Source organism: Carcharodon carcharias, chromosome 12 (genome assembly GCF_017639515.1).
Source record: "Carcharodon carcharias isolate sCarCar2 chromosome 12, sCarCar2.pri, whole genome shotgun sequence".
NCBI lineage: Eukaryota > Metazoa > Chordata > Chondrichthyes > Lamniformes > Lamnidae > Carcharodon > Carcharodon carcharias.
This window is the reverse complement of record NC_054478.1, coordinates 114453163-114470840: the sequence shown is the minus strand read 5'-3', so window position 1 is coordinate 114470840 and position 17678 is coordinate 114453163. Positions and strand designations below refer to the sequence as shown.

Genomic DNA, 17678 nt, shown 5'->3' with positions numbered 1-17678 from the left:
CTTTTCCTAACTTATTTAGTTCACCACAGATGATGGGTCCTCCCTTTAGAATTTTCCTGTATAGTGATATATGCTTAGAGACACAGAGCAAGGCTAGAATACTTAATGAGTTCTTGTTTTGGAGTTTGCAAAGAGGATGCTGACAAAAAATCAGTAGAAGTGGAGATGGTTGAGGTAATGGATGGGAGGAAAATTGATAGGCAAGATGCACTGGGAAAACTGGCTATGTGTAGAGTGGATAAGTTGCCTTGCTCAGATGGCTTGCATCCCAGGTTGCTATAAGAGGTGAAGGTGGAGATAGCAGAAGCCAGCCATAATCTTCCAATCTTCTCAAGATAAGGGAGCGTTTCTAGAGGATTAAAGAGTGGCAAATGTGACACCATTATTCAAGAAATTGGGAAGGACATTCCGAGTAATTAAAGACCAGTCAGTTTAACATCAGGAGTGGGTAAGATTTTAGAAATAATAATCAGGTGAAAAAAACTGACAGGCACTTGAAGAGGTCTGAGCTATTAGAGAGCCAACACAGATTTGTAAAAGGCAGATTGTGCTTGACTAATCAAACTGAATTTTTCGATGAAGTAACAGAGAAGGTTGAAGAAAGGAATGGATCTTGTCTATATAAATTTTAAGATATGGTATCGCATAAAAGGCTGATTCACAAAATTGTGAATAGAATAGAAGGGTTAGCGTCAGCTTGGGTATAAAATTGATTCAAGGACAGAAAATAGTAACTCATTATAAGTGGTTGTTTATCAGAGTGGGGGATAGCAGATAGTGATGTTCCCTAAGAGTCTGTGCTCAAACCACTTTTTTTTTTACATTTTTTTTTATAAATGATTTGGTATTTGAATATGGTGTAAAATTTCAAAATTTGTCAATGATACCAAATGTGGAAATGTAATGAGGATGATACCAATGGACCACAACAGGAAATAGATAGGCCAGCAGAATGGGCAGATAAGTGGCAGATGATTCTTAATATAGAGAATGTGATGTGATGCATTTTGGCAGAAGGGATAGGGGATTCATGTGCATAGATCTTTGAAGTTGCAGAACAAGTTGAGAGTAATTAATAATGTATATGGGATCTTCGGCTTCAGAAAGAGACGTCAGTGTGCTAACAAGTCCCCAGGTTCAGAGCAGGTTCACTAGATTGATTCCAGAGATGCGGGGCTTATCTTACGAGGAGAGATTGAGCAGTTTAGACCTATACTCGCAAGAGTTTAGAAAGATGACAGGAGATCTAATTGAGGTATATAAGATGCTAAAGGGGATAGACAAAGTAGAAGTGGAGCGGATGTTTCCCCTTCTGGGGCATTCTAGAACGAGAGGCCATAGTTTTAGGCTAAGGGGTGGTAGATTTAAATCCGATATGAGGAGGAATTACTCTTCTCAAAGATCGAGAATCTGTGGAATTCACTACCTCAGAGTGCAGTGGATGCCGGGATACTGAATAAATTTAAGGAAAAGATAGACAGATTTTTAATTAGTAATGGGTTGAAAGGTTATGGGGAGAGGGCGGGAAATTGGAATTGAAGCCGAAATGAGATCAGCCATGATTGTATTGAATGGCGGGGCAGGTTCAAGGGGCTGAATTGCCTACTCCTGCTCCTAGTTCTTATGTTCTGAAGGACTTCGTCCTAAGGTCTTAAAAGAACTGGCCAGTGAGATAGTTGATGTGTTGATTTTAATTTTCCAAAATTCCCTAGACTCGGGGAAGGACCCATTATATTGGAAAATAGTGAATGTAACTCCTTTATTCAAAAAGGGAGGAGACAGAAAGCAGGAAACTGCAGGCCAGTTAGTTTAACATCTGTCATAGGGAAAATGTTAGAAGCTATTATTAAAGACGTTATAGCAGGGAACTTAGAAAAATTCAAGGTAATCAGGCAGAGTTAACACGGTTTTGTGAAAGGGAAATCATGTTTAACCAATTTATTGGAGTTCTTTGAAGAAGTAACATGTGCTGTGGATAAAGGGGAACCATTGGATGTACTGTACTTAGATTTCCAGAAGGCATTTGATGAGGTGCCACATCAAAGGTTATTGCAGAAAATAAAAGCTCATGATGTAGCTCATATTCGCATGGATAGAAGATTGGCTGACTAACAGGAAACAGAGTAGTCATAAATGGGTCATTTTCTAATTGGCAAGATGTAACAAGTGGCATGCCACAGGGATAAGTACAGGTGTCTCAACTTTTTATAATTTATATAAATGATTTAGATGAAGAGACCAAAGGTATAAAAACAAAAAACTGCGGATGGTGGAAATCCAAAACAAAAACAGAATTACCTGGAAAAACTCAGCAGGTCTGGCAGCATCGGCGGAGAAGAAAAGAGTTGACGTTTCGAGTCCTCATGACCCTTCAACAGAACTAGGTGAATCCAAGGAAGGGGTGAAATATAAGCTGGTTTAAGGTGTGTGGGGACGGGGGGGTTGGGTTGAGGGAAGTGGGGGGGGGGGGGTGGTGTGGTTGGGTTGGGTTGGGGGAGAGAAGTAGAGGGGGTGGTGTGGTTGTAGGGACAAGCAAGCAATGATAAAAGCAGATCATCAAAAGATGTCACAGACAAAAGAACAAAAGAACACATAGGTGTTGAAGTTGGTGATATTATCTAAATGAATGTGCTAATTAAGAATGGATGGTAGGGCACTCAAGGTATAGCTCTAGTGGGGGTAGGGGGAGCATAAGAGATTTTAAAAATATTTAAAAATAATGGAAATAGGTGGGAAAAAGAAAAATCTATATAATTTATTGAAAAAAACAAAAGGAAGGGGGAAGAAACAGAAAGGGGGTGGGGATGGAGAAGGGAGTTCAAGACCTAAGTTGTTGAATTCAATATTCAGTCCGGAAGGCTGTAAAGTGCCTAGTCGGAAGATGAGATGCTGTTCCTCCACTTTGCGTTGGGCTTCACTGGAACAATGCAGCAAGCCAAGGACAGACATGTGGGCAAGAGAGCAGGGTGGAGCATTAAAATGGCAAAGACAGGGAGGTCTGGGTCATTCTTGCGGACAGACCGCAGGTGTTCTGCAAAGCGGTCGCCCAGTTTACATTTGGTCTCTCCGATGTAGAAGAGACTGCATTGGGAGCAACGAATACAGTAGACTAAGTTGGGGGAAATGCAAGTGAAATGCTGCTTCACTTGAAAGGAGTGTTTGGGCCCTTGGACGGTGAGGAGAGAGGAAGTGAAGGGGCAGGTGTTACATCTTTTGCGTGGGCATGGGGAGGTGCCATAGGTGGGGGTTGAGCAGCAGGGGGTGATGGAGGAGTGGACCAGGATGTCCCAGAGGGAACGATCCCTACGGAATGCCGACAGCGGGGGTGAAGGGAAGATGTGTTTGGTGGTGGCATCATGCTGGAGTTGGTGGAAATGGCGGAAGATGATCCTTTGAATGCGGAGGCTGGTGGGGTGATAAGTGAGGACAAGGGGAACCCTATCATGTTTCTGGGAGGGAGGAGAAGGCGTGAGGGCAGATGCGCGGGAGATGGGCCGGACACGGTTGAGGCCCCTGTCAACGACCGTGGGTGGAAAACCTCGGTTAAGGAAGAAGGAGGACACGTCAGAGGAACTGTCTTTGAAGGTAGCATCATCGGAACAGATGCGACGGAGGCGAAGGAACTGAGAGAATGAGATGGAGTCCTTACAGGAAGCGGGGTGTGAGGAGCTGTAGTTGAGGTAGCTGTGGGAGTCGGTAGGCTTGTAATGGATATTGGTGGACAGTCTATCACTAGAGATTAAGACAGTGAGGTCAAGGAAGGGAAGGGAAGTTCAGCCAGACGGAGGAGAGTAGTGGTGGATGGGGATTGTTCGGGCCTCTGTTCGAGGAAGAAGCTAAGGGCCCTCAGACCATCTGGTGGGGAATGGAGGTGTAGAGGGATTGGATGTCCATGGTGAAGAGGAAGCGGTTGGGGCCAGGGAACTGGAAATTGTTGATGTGACGTAAGGTGTCAGAGGAATTACGGATGTAGGTGGGAAGGGGCTAGACAAGGGGAGAGAGAAGGGAGTCAAGATAACGAGAAATGAGTTCTGTGGGGCAGGAGCAAGCTGACACGATCGGTGTTCCAGTGAAGCCCAACGCAAAGTGGAGGAACAGCACCTCATCTTCCGACTAGGCACTTTACAGCCTTCCGGACTGAATATTGAATTCAACAGCTTTAGGTCTTGAACTCCCTCCTCTATCCCCACCCCCTTTCTGTTTCTTCCCCTTTCCTTTTGTTTTTTCCAATAAATTATATAGATTTTTCTTTTTCCCACCTATTTCCATTATTTTTAAATATTTTTAAATCTTTTATGCTCCCCCCACCCCCACTAGAGCTATACCTTGAGTGCCCTACCATCCATTCTTAGTTAGCACATTCATTTAGATAATATCACCAACTTCAACACCTATGTGTTCTTTTGTTCTTTTGTCTGTGACATCTTTTGATGATCTGCTTCTATCACTACTTGCTTGTCCCTACAACCACACCACCCCCCTCCACTTCTCTCCCCCAACCCAACACAACATACCCCCCCTCCCCCCCCAACACACACACACCTTAAACCAGCTTATATTTCACCCCTTCCTTGGATTCATCTAGTTCTGTTGAAGGGTCATGAGGTCTCGAAACGTCAACTCTTTTCTTCTCCGCCGATGCTGCCAGACCTGCTGAGTTTTTCCAGGTAATTCTGTTTTTGTTTTGGATCTCCAGCATCCGCAGTTTTTTGTTTTTATCTCTGTGTTTAATTGACTGCCACTGCTCTTCAAGAAATGCCTACCTTGAAGAAGTTCTGTTCGTCTCTGCGACAAGATTTCTGTATCTCTCTTTTGCCTTGCTCACCTTCATTGCTTTCCATTTCTTTCCTGGTGTTTGACAAGGTGTTTACTAAAACCCGCTTTCACAGCCATATCTCCTTTCTCAGTGACTGTCTCCATCTCTGACTAAACCCACATGGATTTCAACTGAAATTCCACCCCTCATGTTTCGAACCCACCCAGGATTACAGGTGTCTCCGGAACATAAAACGTTTCTCGGACTGCTGTTCCCATCACATTCTGAAATCCACACTCAGTGCCATGCGCTGTCATATGAACACACTCGACCTCTCCCTCCAGCAGCACCACTGTACCCTTTTTCAAAGCTACGGGTGCCCCCAGTTTCATTTTATTCTTCGTCTCATCCGACGCCTCAACAATAAACTTTTTCTCTTTCTCTCAAGTGCTAAGGAACGCAAGCTCCAACAACTCATCGACACCAACACCCATCTAGGACCCTCCACGCCTGCCTGTCCCGCCGTAACCCACCCCATCTTCCAATCCCAGCCCCAACCGTGTATTCACTGTACCCTCTGACCTTCCCCTCTCCGATGCTGAACGTTCAGTGTTCAGCAAAGGACTTCGTTTCATACCCTTACGCCCTCACCTCAATTAATTTCGGACTCGGCACGATGCTGAACTCTTCTTCCGCCGTCTTCGTCTCCGGGCTCACTGCTTTGGGCAGGAGTCCTCTCCCCATTCAACGGATCCTTTCACCCACCTCCAATATTCTCCCTCCACCTGGACCCCTCCCTCTGGATTCTTACCTTCTCTTGATCTTTTCATTGAGAACTGTCAGCGCAACATTAGTCGTCTCAATTTCTCTGCTCCTCTCACCCATTCTAATCTGTCTCTCTCTGAACTTACTGCACTCCGTTCTCTCAAGTCTAACCCTGACATTGTCATCAAACCCGCTGACAAGGGTGGTGCTGTTGTTGTCTGGCACACTGACCTCTACCTCGCAGAGGCTGAGCATCAACTCGCAAACCCTTCGTCCTACCTCTCCCTGGACCATGACCCCAACATTGAATATCAATCCATTGTTTCTAGGACTGTCACTGACCTCATCTCCTCTGGGGATCTTCCTCCCACAGCTTCCAACCTGATAGTCGCCCAACCTCGGACTTCTACCTCCTACCCAAAATCCACAAACAGAACTGTCCCGGTAGACCGATCGTGTCAGCTTGCTCCTGCCCCACAGAACTCATTTCTCGTTATCTTGACTCCCTTCTCTCTCCCCTTGTCCAGTCCCTTCCCACCTACATCCGTGATTCCTCTGACACCTTACGTCACATCAACAATTTCCAGTTCCCTGGCCCCAACCGCTTCTTCTTCACCATGGACGTCCAATCCCTCTACACCTCCATCCCTCACCAGGATGGTCTGAGGGCCCTTAGCTTCTTCCTCAAACAGAGGCCCGAACAATCCCCATCCACCACTACTCTCCTCCGTCTGGCTGAACTTGTTCTCACACTGAACAATTTCTCCTTCAACTCCTCTCACTTCCTCCAAATAAAAGGTGTGGCTATGGGTACCCACATGGGTCCCAGCTATGCCTGTCTCTTTATGGGGTATGTGGAACATTCCTTGTTCCAGTCCTACTTCGGCCCCCTTCCACAACTCTTTCTCCGGTACATTGATGATTTCTTCGGCGCTGCTTCATGCTCTCGTTGGGACCTGGAAAAATTTGTTAATTTTGCTTCCAATCTCCACCCCTCCATCATTTTCACGTGGTCCATCTCTCACACTTCCCTTCCCTTCCTTGACCTCTCTGTCTCAATCTCTGGTGATAGACTGTCCACCAATATCCATTACAAACCCACCAACTCCCACAGCTACCTCGACTACAGCTCCTCACACCCCGCTTCCTGTAAGGACTCCATGCCACTCTCTCAGTTCCTTCGCCTCCGTCGCATCTGTTCCGATGATGCTATCTTCAAAAACAGTTCCTCTGACATGTCCTCCTTAGACCAAAGGTATAGTTACTAAATTTGCTGATGATACAAAGATAGGTAGGAAAGTTTAGGCAGTGAAACCAGTTTGCTATCATCCGCTCAGCCCACCGATGGTGGGCCATGTTCTCTGCCAACGGATGTTGGAAACCTCACTGTAATACATCAGCACATCATTCTTCGGCCTCCCCGCCAGAATTGCTCCCCCCACCCCCGCCCCTGCTGGATCGTCTGCACACGTTGGCGGGAAAACACACCAACATGTTTCACAATAGCACATAAGCAACGTGCACCTGGCGGACTGCACTTCACTCGGGACTTCGAGGTTTGTTTACCTGCCTTGCTTCGGTCAGCACTCGCAGTCATCAGTGCCAGGCTTCACAGACAGCACCATATCACTTTTAGGGGGGCTCACGGCAGCTCTCTACTTACCAGATCAGCCATATGTGGGTGACTTTTCAATGGCTGCAGGCCTGGGGAAGGGGGAGGAATGGCCTCAGGCAAGGGAAGAGGCTGCAGATGAAGGCTGACGAAGGAGGGTAATCCACAGTGTATGTGGAGGCTCATGTTGTTCTGTGCAAGTGACCTCAATATGGTGAGGGCTGAGGAGGGATTCTCCAAAGAAGATGAGGCTAGGTGGACATGTGAGGATATGTGTGTGAAAATGGTTGGTGCTGTCCCTTGAGCTGGCTGTGAGTGAGATGCCAGTGAATGTGTGATGGGCTTGAGTGTGTGAGTTTGGAGTGATGAGATGGCTGCCATACCCTGGCTACATGGATGAGATCATTCATCCTCTATCTGCATTGGATGACCAACCTCTTCTGTGCAGCATTGGCGCTGATCACCACTGCCACCACCTCCCAAGCCCGGTTGGTCACGCAGCTGCCCATCCTGCAGCCAGGGCAGGGGTAGCGGGCATTGTGGCAGGCCTCCACAGCATCCAAAAGGTAGTCCAGTGACCCGTCATTAAACCTGGGGGCTGCAATTCTTTTTGCCTTTCATGGACTTCTTCCCTGCATTGATTGTGGGCTGGAAGCACTTAGATGTTTGTACGCAGCTGGACATAAAATGTGGTGCCCAACTTGATGAAGTGGCAAGGTGATGGCGTGGTGATCATAAGAAAATAAGAAGTAGGAACAGGAGTAGAACATTCAACTCCTCACGCCTGCTCCGCCTTTCATTAAATCATGGCTGATCTGCTTGTGTTTCAATTGCCACATTCCCATCTAACCCCAATAATCTTTGATTCCCTCACCTAACAAGAATCTATCTATCTCTGCCTTAAAAATATTCAATGACCCCACGTCCAACATCTTCTGAAGCAGAGAATTCCAAAGTCGCACAACCCTGTGAGAGAAAAAAATTCTCCTCATCTCTGTCCTAAAAGAGTGACCCCTAATTTTAAAACAGTGCCCCCTGGTTCTGGACTCACCCACAAGAGGAAACATCCTTTCCACGTCCACCTTGTCAAGGCTGTTCAGGATCTTGTATACTTCAATCAAATCGCCCCTCACTCATCTAAACTCCAGTGGAACCAAGCTCAGTCTGTCCAACCCTTCCCTCATAAGACAACCCACTCATTCCAGGTATTAATCTAGTAAACCTCCTCTGAAATGCCTCCAATGCATTTAAATCCTTCCTTAAATAAGGAGACCAAAACTGCACACAATATTCGAGGTGTGGTCTCACCAATGCCCTGTATAACTGAAGCATAACATCCTTACTTTTAAGTTCAATCCCTCTTGTAGTAAAGGACAGCATTCCATTAGCCTTCTTAACTACTTGCTGCACCAGCATACTAAAACAGCTAGATCCCTCTGCACCTCAGAATTATGCAGCCATTCGCCATTTAAATAATACTCTGCTTTTTCGTTCTTTCTGCCAAAATGAACAACTTCACATTTCCCACATTAAACTCCATTTGTCAGATCTTTGCTCACTCACTTAACCTATCTATGTCCATCTGTAACCTCCTCATGTCCTCTTCACAACAGACTTTCCTACCTATCTTGTGCCATCTGCAAATTTAGCTACCATGGCTTCGCTCGCCTCATCTAAGTCATTGACATAAATCGTAAAAAGTTGAGGCCCCAGTACAGACCCCTTGGGATGCTACTCGTCACGTCCTGCCAATCAGAAAAAGACCCATTTATGCATACTCTCCCCTTTCTGCCAACCAGCCAATCTTCTATCCATGCTAATATGTTACCCACTACACCATGCGCTTTTAATTTTCCGTAATAATCTTTGATGTGGCACCATATCAAATGAGAGCCCACCCGCCATCGAAATGGCGTGTCTTCTGGGAATGCATATCTAAAGCGGTAGGTTCTGAGCAATAGGACATGAAAACCTGCCATTGTGGCCGGCAGGTAAAATGTCATTTTACCTGCCTACAGCTGCACTTAGTGCAAACCTCGGACGATTCGCCCCATTTCTGGAGTACTGTGTACAGTATTGGCCTCCTTATGTCAGGAAGGATGTAAATAATTTGGAAGAAGTTCAGAGACAGTTTACTAGGCTACCTGGAATGGGAGGGTCTTATGAGGAAAAGTTGAACAGGTTTGTATCTGCTGGAGCTTAGAAGAGTAAGAGGCAACTTGACTGAAACATATAAGATTCTGAGGGGTCTTGACAGGATGTGAAAAGGGTGTTTCCTCTTATGGGAGAATCTAGAACTAGGGGGTCATTTTTAACAAATAAGGGGTGTCTCATTTAAGAAAGATGAGGAGAAATGTTTTCTCTCAGATGGTTGTGAATCTTTGGAACTCTTCCTCAAAAGGCGGTGGCAGCAGAGTCCTTGAATATTCTTAAGGCAGAGATTCTTGATAAGCAAGGGCGCAAAAGGTTAATGGGGTAGGTGGGAATGTGGAGTTAATGTTACAATCAGATCAGTCATGATCTTATTGAATGGCAGAGAAGGCTTAAGGGGCTAAGTGGCCTACTCCTGCTCCTAATTTGTATGTTTGTATGTATGTAATACTCCAGATGCGGTCTCACCAAGGCTCTATACAACTGCAGCAGTGGTCGGGAAGACCTTGGGTTGCGACACCATATGTATCTCTCCTGAAGTCAGGATCGCCATTGTGAATGCTGTAGGACATTTAAGTTTCCATTGGGAAAAGTGCTCTTATGAATTCAAAGCTGAAAAACACACTGTTTGGGATCTCTAGTGCGATAATCTAAAGCAATTTAGAGCCAGTGCCCTTTTAAATTAAAAATAAACCTTCAGCAGCTTTCATTAAAAAAAAACAACAGCCATCTACTCCTGGACTACTTTTATTGACATGACATTTGGCGTAGCATAGGAAAAAAGGCCATCTGGCTTTTCAGTTTCAGTGGAAACCGTTGTTTATAATTTTCATGGTTTGTTATTATTGCTGAGCCCATTGTGAATGCTTGGCTGAGTTTTAAAATCTACAGGACCACTTTTCTCAGCAGGAGGCTGTATTCATATATTGATTGAAACTTTTAAGAGATTACTGAAGGATTATCTGCCTTTAATTCCCTACTGCAACGTGGTAAGTGAATAAGTGTTTCTTTTTATACTTGAGAGGATTTACTTTTATTTTTATGAATGAGAAGTTTTTTCAGCATGCAAACATGTTTGAATGACAGCTCTATTAGATTGTTAGTCTTTTTTTTAATATTCATTTCAAACAAATCCTGAGGCCTGCCCATTGTGGATACTTGGTGAGTGGCTATGGAGGATACATAGGGGGCATGGATGGGGGTCATGAGGAGTATGAGGGGGCATGGAGGGGACATGGGTGTGGGTGAGGGGTGAAGATTAGGGGGCATAAGAACAATGTTGGGATCTGGGCTGCTGTTCCCAAGAACTCAAATGGTTCTTCTAACTAGCCACCTCTACACCCACACTACTCCTACAACTCATCCCACACTGCAGTGAAGCTCGCAAAACGTGACCGCTTTCTGTGCACATCTCATAGAGATAAAAATATGGCAGGAATGGGGTTCGGCAGAGGCCTCGCATTTCGGAAGCAGCAAAAGTGACCAACATGCATTTTCCCTTCCCTACGCAAAAATCCGGCCCTATATCTCCATTTCCAAATTTTGCACGCAAAGGTTAAGATCAAGTTTCAAAATTAAGAATGCCTATTAATTAACAGCCATTAAATGTGCTTTATGACAGAACTTGTAGTTTAGGTAAAGAAACAAGATGCAAGTTCCATGACTATTGGACATGGACATCATTCCAGCATTCTGTCTTGTTTCAAGTTGTAAAATTCAAACTGTTGCAGTAGGAAATGATGCAAATGTACTTATATCATGATAAATGATTCATTTCTCAGCCTAGAACTCTTCATCTGATGAACTGAAAGCCCAAACATTTTGTTTTCCCTGAATGCATTTTCCTTGCACAGGAATTATTTTAAATTTTATTATACTTCCTCAAAAAAGTTAGCTGAAACATTGAAAACAATTTCAAAGCAATTAAAATGGATCTGCTACTAACTTGGGGCAGGGTTTTAGGTTGGAGAGCGGGGGCAGGGCCCGCTCACCAACGCGGGGATATGTCAGGTGTGTATCTCAATGTTACCCCACGATTTAGACTTTCGGATCGGCTGCACACCCGCTGAATTGTCAACGGTCTATTCAGTCCATTAAAAAACTAATCAACTTGATTGATGGACCTGCCCATCCAGCCTTAGAGTTGGCGGGCAGGCCGGGAGCCCAGCGGGCCTCAGCAAAAGCATGAAACCTCATCCACAGGAGGTTTCATAAGGCTATTAAATGTTTATCAAATGTTTAACTAAAAGTTAAGGACATGTCCCAACTCATGTGAAAGTGTCACATGAGGGGACATGTCAGGGAATTTTTTTTATTATCTATCAGCTTTTGAATTGGAGCCGATCTCCCTGAGGCAGCACTTTGCACTGAGGGAATCCCCCCCTGCCCGCACAGGGAGCAACCTCGTAAATGGCGGCGAACCCCGACTGGGGGTGCTGATCGGAAAGTCGGCCACCAGTGCCCGCTCCCACACATACACCCCCCCAACAGGGGGGAATGTTCCCCTTGGTATATTTATGACCTTGTTTTGCTTTGTTCATTATCCCTACTACCTGTCACCAATCTCTCAACAAAGCTTGTCAATGCTCTAAGCAGAAGGCACTGCCCATCGTACCTCCCTGCTCTGCTACAGTATAAAAATACCTGAGTAACCATAAACTTGACAGTTCTATATGATCTGTTAATAATTAACACTGATAGAGTTATTGTCTAAATGGATATATTTACAGGAAAATTCTTTATTAACTTATATCTTTTATTTCAGTGCCTGAGAATGTTTAAAAATTTACTGAAATATGCACCTAGTACAAATTGAAACCTTAGCTACAGGGCAGTACATGCATAGTTAAAAAAAAATCTGATTCGCCACACAACAAATATCCAAAATGATTACATATGTGCAAAATGCAACTACTGTTTATCTTCCAGAAAAATTAATAGAGGAGAATGCACAATAGCTCACCAAGCTTATTCCGGTTTGACAGTAGTGTAGCAGTGCAATGGAGTACATGTGGTAAGGCAGCCTGTATCAGTTCCCAGCGTGTAATGCTCTGAATAGCCTCGGAGAGAGCAGGCGAGAGACCATGTAACCTGCTCTCCACCAAAACACGCTCAAAAGACTAGAAACCAATAAAACACAGTTAAAATAAATTAATACAATCCTTCCACAAGGTCTGCTAATTTCACTTCACTATGCATATGCTTTGCAGATAAGTGTTCCTGTAATCCTGCTTAGTACTGCACACCCTTCCTGCTAAGAGCTTGTAAGAGATAGAATGGACATCTTGTGAGTGAGGTTGAAATGGAGACTTGTGCCTACTTTATGGTTATATTTCACTGCATAAGAAAAACAGATCATCATCTAGAATGGTTAAAAACCTCACCTATCGACAATGCAAATTAAAAGGAGCAAAGAACATCCTAAAACTATGTACAGCAGCTTGAATGTCATTATTCCAGTCCAGATTCTAACCCATAAATCCACATCAATTGGTTAGGTGCTTTTTGTGAAAATTATAGTCTGGAAAAGACTTATTAAACATTTAAAATTGTCTTAAGTATTTACAATATACACAATTAGACTAATATTGGTGGGTCCTGCAGATCTTAGAATATGTTTCCTTTCCTTTCTTTGTTAGTGGTGTTGGCCAGTTTAGTTTTGTGGAGAAAGTAAGATGCATATTCTTTCACTGGTGTATTAGTTTATTTATTATATGACTGATTGTTGAGTTGTTCAGGAACACTGCATACAATGCAACATACTGCAAACAAATTAAATGCTGTTAATCATCTGATTACTGCTCAATCAAAAATATTCCATCAGTGAGGCTGTTCAGCACTGCGTATCCTTGCCCAACAAGCCAACTGGTTGAATCCAAATGAATAGTCTCCACAGCTATCTCCCCCACAATTTGTGATATAAAAAAAACCCATCACTGAAAAACTTTGTTCTGAATAAACAAATCACAATTTACAGGTTCTTCCACGTATTGCTACTATTTGCTGCCAGTCCAGATGAGGATTACAGCCACACTATCTACTGGCAAATGTTCAGTTTCCAATGCAAAAAAAGGAGCTGACAAATACATGGGTCAATTCAAAATAAGAACTATGTACTGTGCCCTATAATATACCATCACCAAGATAGACATTTTGTTATCAAAGCAACAAAAATGAATAAAATATTGTTGTCAACATGTGCTATGAAAAATGAATAATGATTTCTATTTTCTTTTTTGGTGATAGGGAGAAGCCTTACTGCCAACAGTAAGAATAAAGAAACCACAATGATTATTTTTGTTTTTTCTCAGGATGTGAGTGACTCTGGCAAGGCAAAATTTATTGACTATCCCTAGTTACCCTAACAAAAATGATGTTGTGGTCACCCCTTGAACTGTTGCAGATCTTGTACTGATGTTTATAGGCTAAGGTGCTTGATGTGCATGGGTGCTGATGGTAGGGAATTCCAGGACTTTGGCCCAGCAGCAATGAAGAAACAGTGCTTCGTGTCCAAGTTGGGATAGTATGTGATTTAGGTGGAACTTCCAGTAATAGTCTTCCCATGACATTGCTGCTTTTGTCATTATTGGTGTTAGAGGTTATGCGGCTGGGAGATGCTATAAGAGTAATCTTGCAGAGTTGCTGCTGCAAATCCTGTAGGTAGTAAAGACTGTGGCTCCTGTGCACTGTTGGTGATGATGGTGATTCTTGAATTCAGTAACAAGGGTATTTATGAATAGGTGGTTTATAAGCCTGTTACGTTCGTGACTGGGTCCTTAATTTAGAGTGAAGTGAAAGGGTCATGTGACTTGTTCTGAAGTTTGCCTAACAACACGTCTGGGTTATGTGGTTGTTAAAGAAGATTGTTTTGCTGGAAAGGTGTAGGTTGTTCACATTTGGAGACAATGGCAGCAGCATCTGTACTTATAGTGGTCAGACTGCTAGTCTTCAAAGTCCCAGGAAGGTTTTGAGAATGTTGGGTTGTAAACAGTTACGCCTTAACTGTCCATTTACAGGATATGAGAGTTGGGGGTCTCAAGAATAGTTAATGTCATTTTTACCTAGATACAAGGCCCATATGGTTCATGTTGACATGGAGATGGGCTTTGAAAGCAGGAGGGTTTTGAAGATATCCCTGAAACTCACAGACATAAACAGTCTGTCAGGATCTAGGAGACAGGGAGTAGCTATGGTTCGTGGTCTATGGTTCACCACACAGGAATGTGGGTGGGAGCTTATGCTTGGATTGAAAAGGACAAATTCCTAAGGATTTGAAATGAAGCTGGAAGACTCACCTAGCTTGTGCTAGAGGGAGAATGGTGAGGAAAATCCCTCACCGTGAAAGATAGTTTGAAGGTTAAAAGTTACCAGGCTGGGAAAGGAAAGGAATGGAAGTAAACAAATCACTTTAGGCTGGGTCCGGGAAAAGTATAAAGGACAATATAAAGTATACCTATGAAGTGGGTTTTTTGGTTGCGTTAAAAGTAACAGGGAAATGTTCTGTCCTGTTGCTTAAAGTATAAGTTGCCTACAAAAAATAACACTTAGTCAAATTGCTTTTAGTCTGTGTTACAGCAAAAGTCTTAAAATATGAAATCTAGTTGCATCATCCCTCCAGCTATCAACTAGAAGTTCAAGTTTCTTTTTTTTAAAAGTTATCAGTCTTTACTGGGATTGTAACAGGTGCCAGTCATGAGATAATGACATTTTATAGCACTATGCTGAAAACAGGTGCCTACCTACATTTGTGTCAAGTTTCAGAAGTGAACAGAAATGCTTCATTGCTACCTTAGTAACCAGAATATACATTCAATATTAAAATAAGATAACATACCACACAGGAGGCTTCATACTGTTTGCCCAGCTTTGGTCTTAGAAAAGCACTGCAAGATTTAAAAAAAGGTACTGTTTAAACTGCAACGCAATTTTCTTTGAACATATTATGGATTAAGCACATTAACATTTTATTATTATGTTCATTTCTGTTTGTCACATATATTTAGCTGCTAGCAAAATTACAAAAAACATGAACAATGTAATGGGAAAGATGATTTCTAATTAAATGACCAAAGAGACTGGGTTGAATGAGTAATCCCATAAATAAAGAAGCTAATTTAATAGCATATTATAAAGCATACAGCTGAACTGCCACAAAATTACCCTGAGCAAATATTAATGTATATATTAAGATATATTTGCCGATATTAATTTAGCTCTCAAAGCAACAAGATAAATCACTCTCACTACCCAGTTTCCTTGTGCTTAAACAAAGATATATTTAACAGATCAGGAAAAAAGGACAGGGAAACAAAAGACATGAAAACATTAATCATAACTTTTACAGCTATTTAAAGGTAGTGGTGCTCTTCAGTCACAAAATCCCAGATCTGGTAGCAGCTGTTCTTCTTTTAAAATTCATTACTTTGTGATCTGCCTGGCCAGTGCAAACACAGCTGGTGAGTCAAACTAGCCAACAGAGCAGCTAACACTTTCTTATGCTTATTTTCCTGATTATAACCAGATATCAACAAAGGATTAAAAATGAAGTGAAGGCAAATATAAAAAACAGAAATGAAGAAATAAACTGGGAAGGCAGAGAGCTGAGTGGGGAGGGACTGTAGTGGAGAGACAAAAAAGCCTCTTTACAGGAAGAAAAATGTTGAAAAATAAATAAATGTCAAAGGGCTGCAGTGGCAGTGCCTCTGGGTCTTGCAGCATGTCAGAGATGGAACAGCAGCCATGTAGAGAGCAAGCTCTGAGCAATGCCCTCTGCCAGTGTGCCTCTGAGCTCCTTGAAGGTGACAGGAGGCTGTCTAGCAGGCCAACCAATGCTCATGGAGTCATAGAGATCTACAGCACAGAAAAAGGCCCTTTGGCCCAACGAGTCTGCGCCAGTCAAACAAGTACCTAACTGTGGCTCTGCCCCACTCCACCTGACCAATTGGCAACAGCTTTGCCCATTGGACTGCATGCTGTGCCCTCAGCTCAAGCACAGACTTATCTTCTACCCGCACTGCAAGGCTGTTAGCTTGAACCATGGAAGAGACTGGTCCAAACCTGAATGATGACATTGCAAGGGGCTGTGAGCGCCTCCAACCAGTGATTGCTCCATGGCCAGCTTTAGCAAAGAGGTTGTACAATGTGTCCAGTTATCCAACAGTTCTGGAGTGCACTAAATTGGTCATTAGTTTGCAGCCCGTGCCAGATGGGCGAAAAGTTCAGGAGCATTTGGTGGCAATTTTATTCCTCTTTATTATTTGAGTGGGCAGATAAGCTAGAGGCTCGACTCCAAGCATGTCATTGTGGTGCATCTGAACTCTCTCAGCTATGCACTACCATCAACTGCAATGCAGCCCTTGCCCCACCCCTCCCCCCAAAAAGCACCTCAACCACAGGGCAGCCCTTGCACCCCACATCTCACCTCAACTACAGTGCAGCCCTTGCCACCAACCCCCACCACCCCCCCCACCCCCCACCCCAACCGAAGTTGCCTCAACTGCAGTGCAGCCCTTGCCCCAGCACCGCATTATCAGCCTGCTGGGAAGAAGCAACTTGTCTATGCCCTCACCTGAATGCACAAGCACATAGAGAGAGAAGCAGCCACGCATTCAGGGAACTTTGTATAAAGTGACAATTCCTTCACAGCTGAGAGAGTTCAGACGCAGCCACCATGACATGCTTGGAGTCGGGCCTCTAGCTTATCTGCCCACTCAAGCAATGAAGAGAGATAAAATTGTCACCAAATGCTCCTGAACTTTTTTTCAACTTAGAAGTCCAACAGGCATCCTTGGCGAGCACTGCACAATGTTACTGTGCACTCACATTTGGGTTCCCCTCGAAGTGAAGCCCGCAAAGGGCATGCCTTATATATGTTGTTATGAAACACAGCGGTGTGATCTCGGATGACCCAGTGTTGGGGGGGAATGATTCTAGCAGGCTGGGCTTATAATGATATGTAGATGTACTACAATAAGCTTCCGGACATCCAACGGTGAGAAACGCGGCTTGCCATTGAAGGCAGAGCGGACGATTGCAAGCTGGTTTCGCGACATCATGAAACTGATTTTTGGCCTTCTTGCCATATTATCTGTTCATATTGCACAGGCATTCTCCTTGCCTGCACTGCAAGGCTACATTGTCGCCAAACACGCCCGAAACCAGCAGGCATGGAAAATTCCACCCCATGTTTTAAATTCCATCAACTTTATTCAATGCAGCTTCCCTTTAAGAAAGGCAGTCTGCTTTTAAAACGAGCAGGCTGGTGGCACCATATGCTATCAGCAAAATGCTAATCAGCCCCCTGCTAAGTGTAGAGGCAGCCAGCAATGTGAAGAGGCAGTCAGAGGCATGGAGGATGTTCAGCCCCATGCTACAATCATGGTCATGAGGTGGCAG

The 17678-nt window shown here is 43.9% G+C and overlaps 1 protein-coding gene across 1 annotated transcript in view; it reads right to left on the bottom strand.

Annotated features, from left to right (window-relative positions):
* Window positions 1–17678, bottom strand: part of LOC121284720 (protein unc-80 homolog) — a 542332-nt gene that overhangs the window by 516956 nt on the left and 7698 nt on the right. Inside the window, exons 2-3 of the mRNA XM_041200272.1 lie at window positions 15118–15166; window positions 12247–12403 (exon numbers count right to left, since the gene is read on the bottom strand). Coding sequence (XP_041056206.1) covers window positions 12247–12403; window positions 15118–15166 — 206 coding nt within the window. The remainder of the gene's footprint in view (window positions 1–12246; window positions 12404–15117; window positions 15167–17678) is intronic.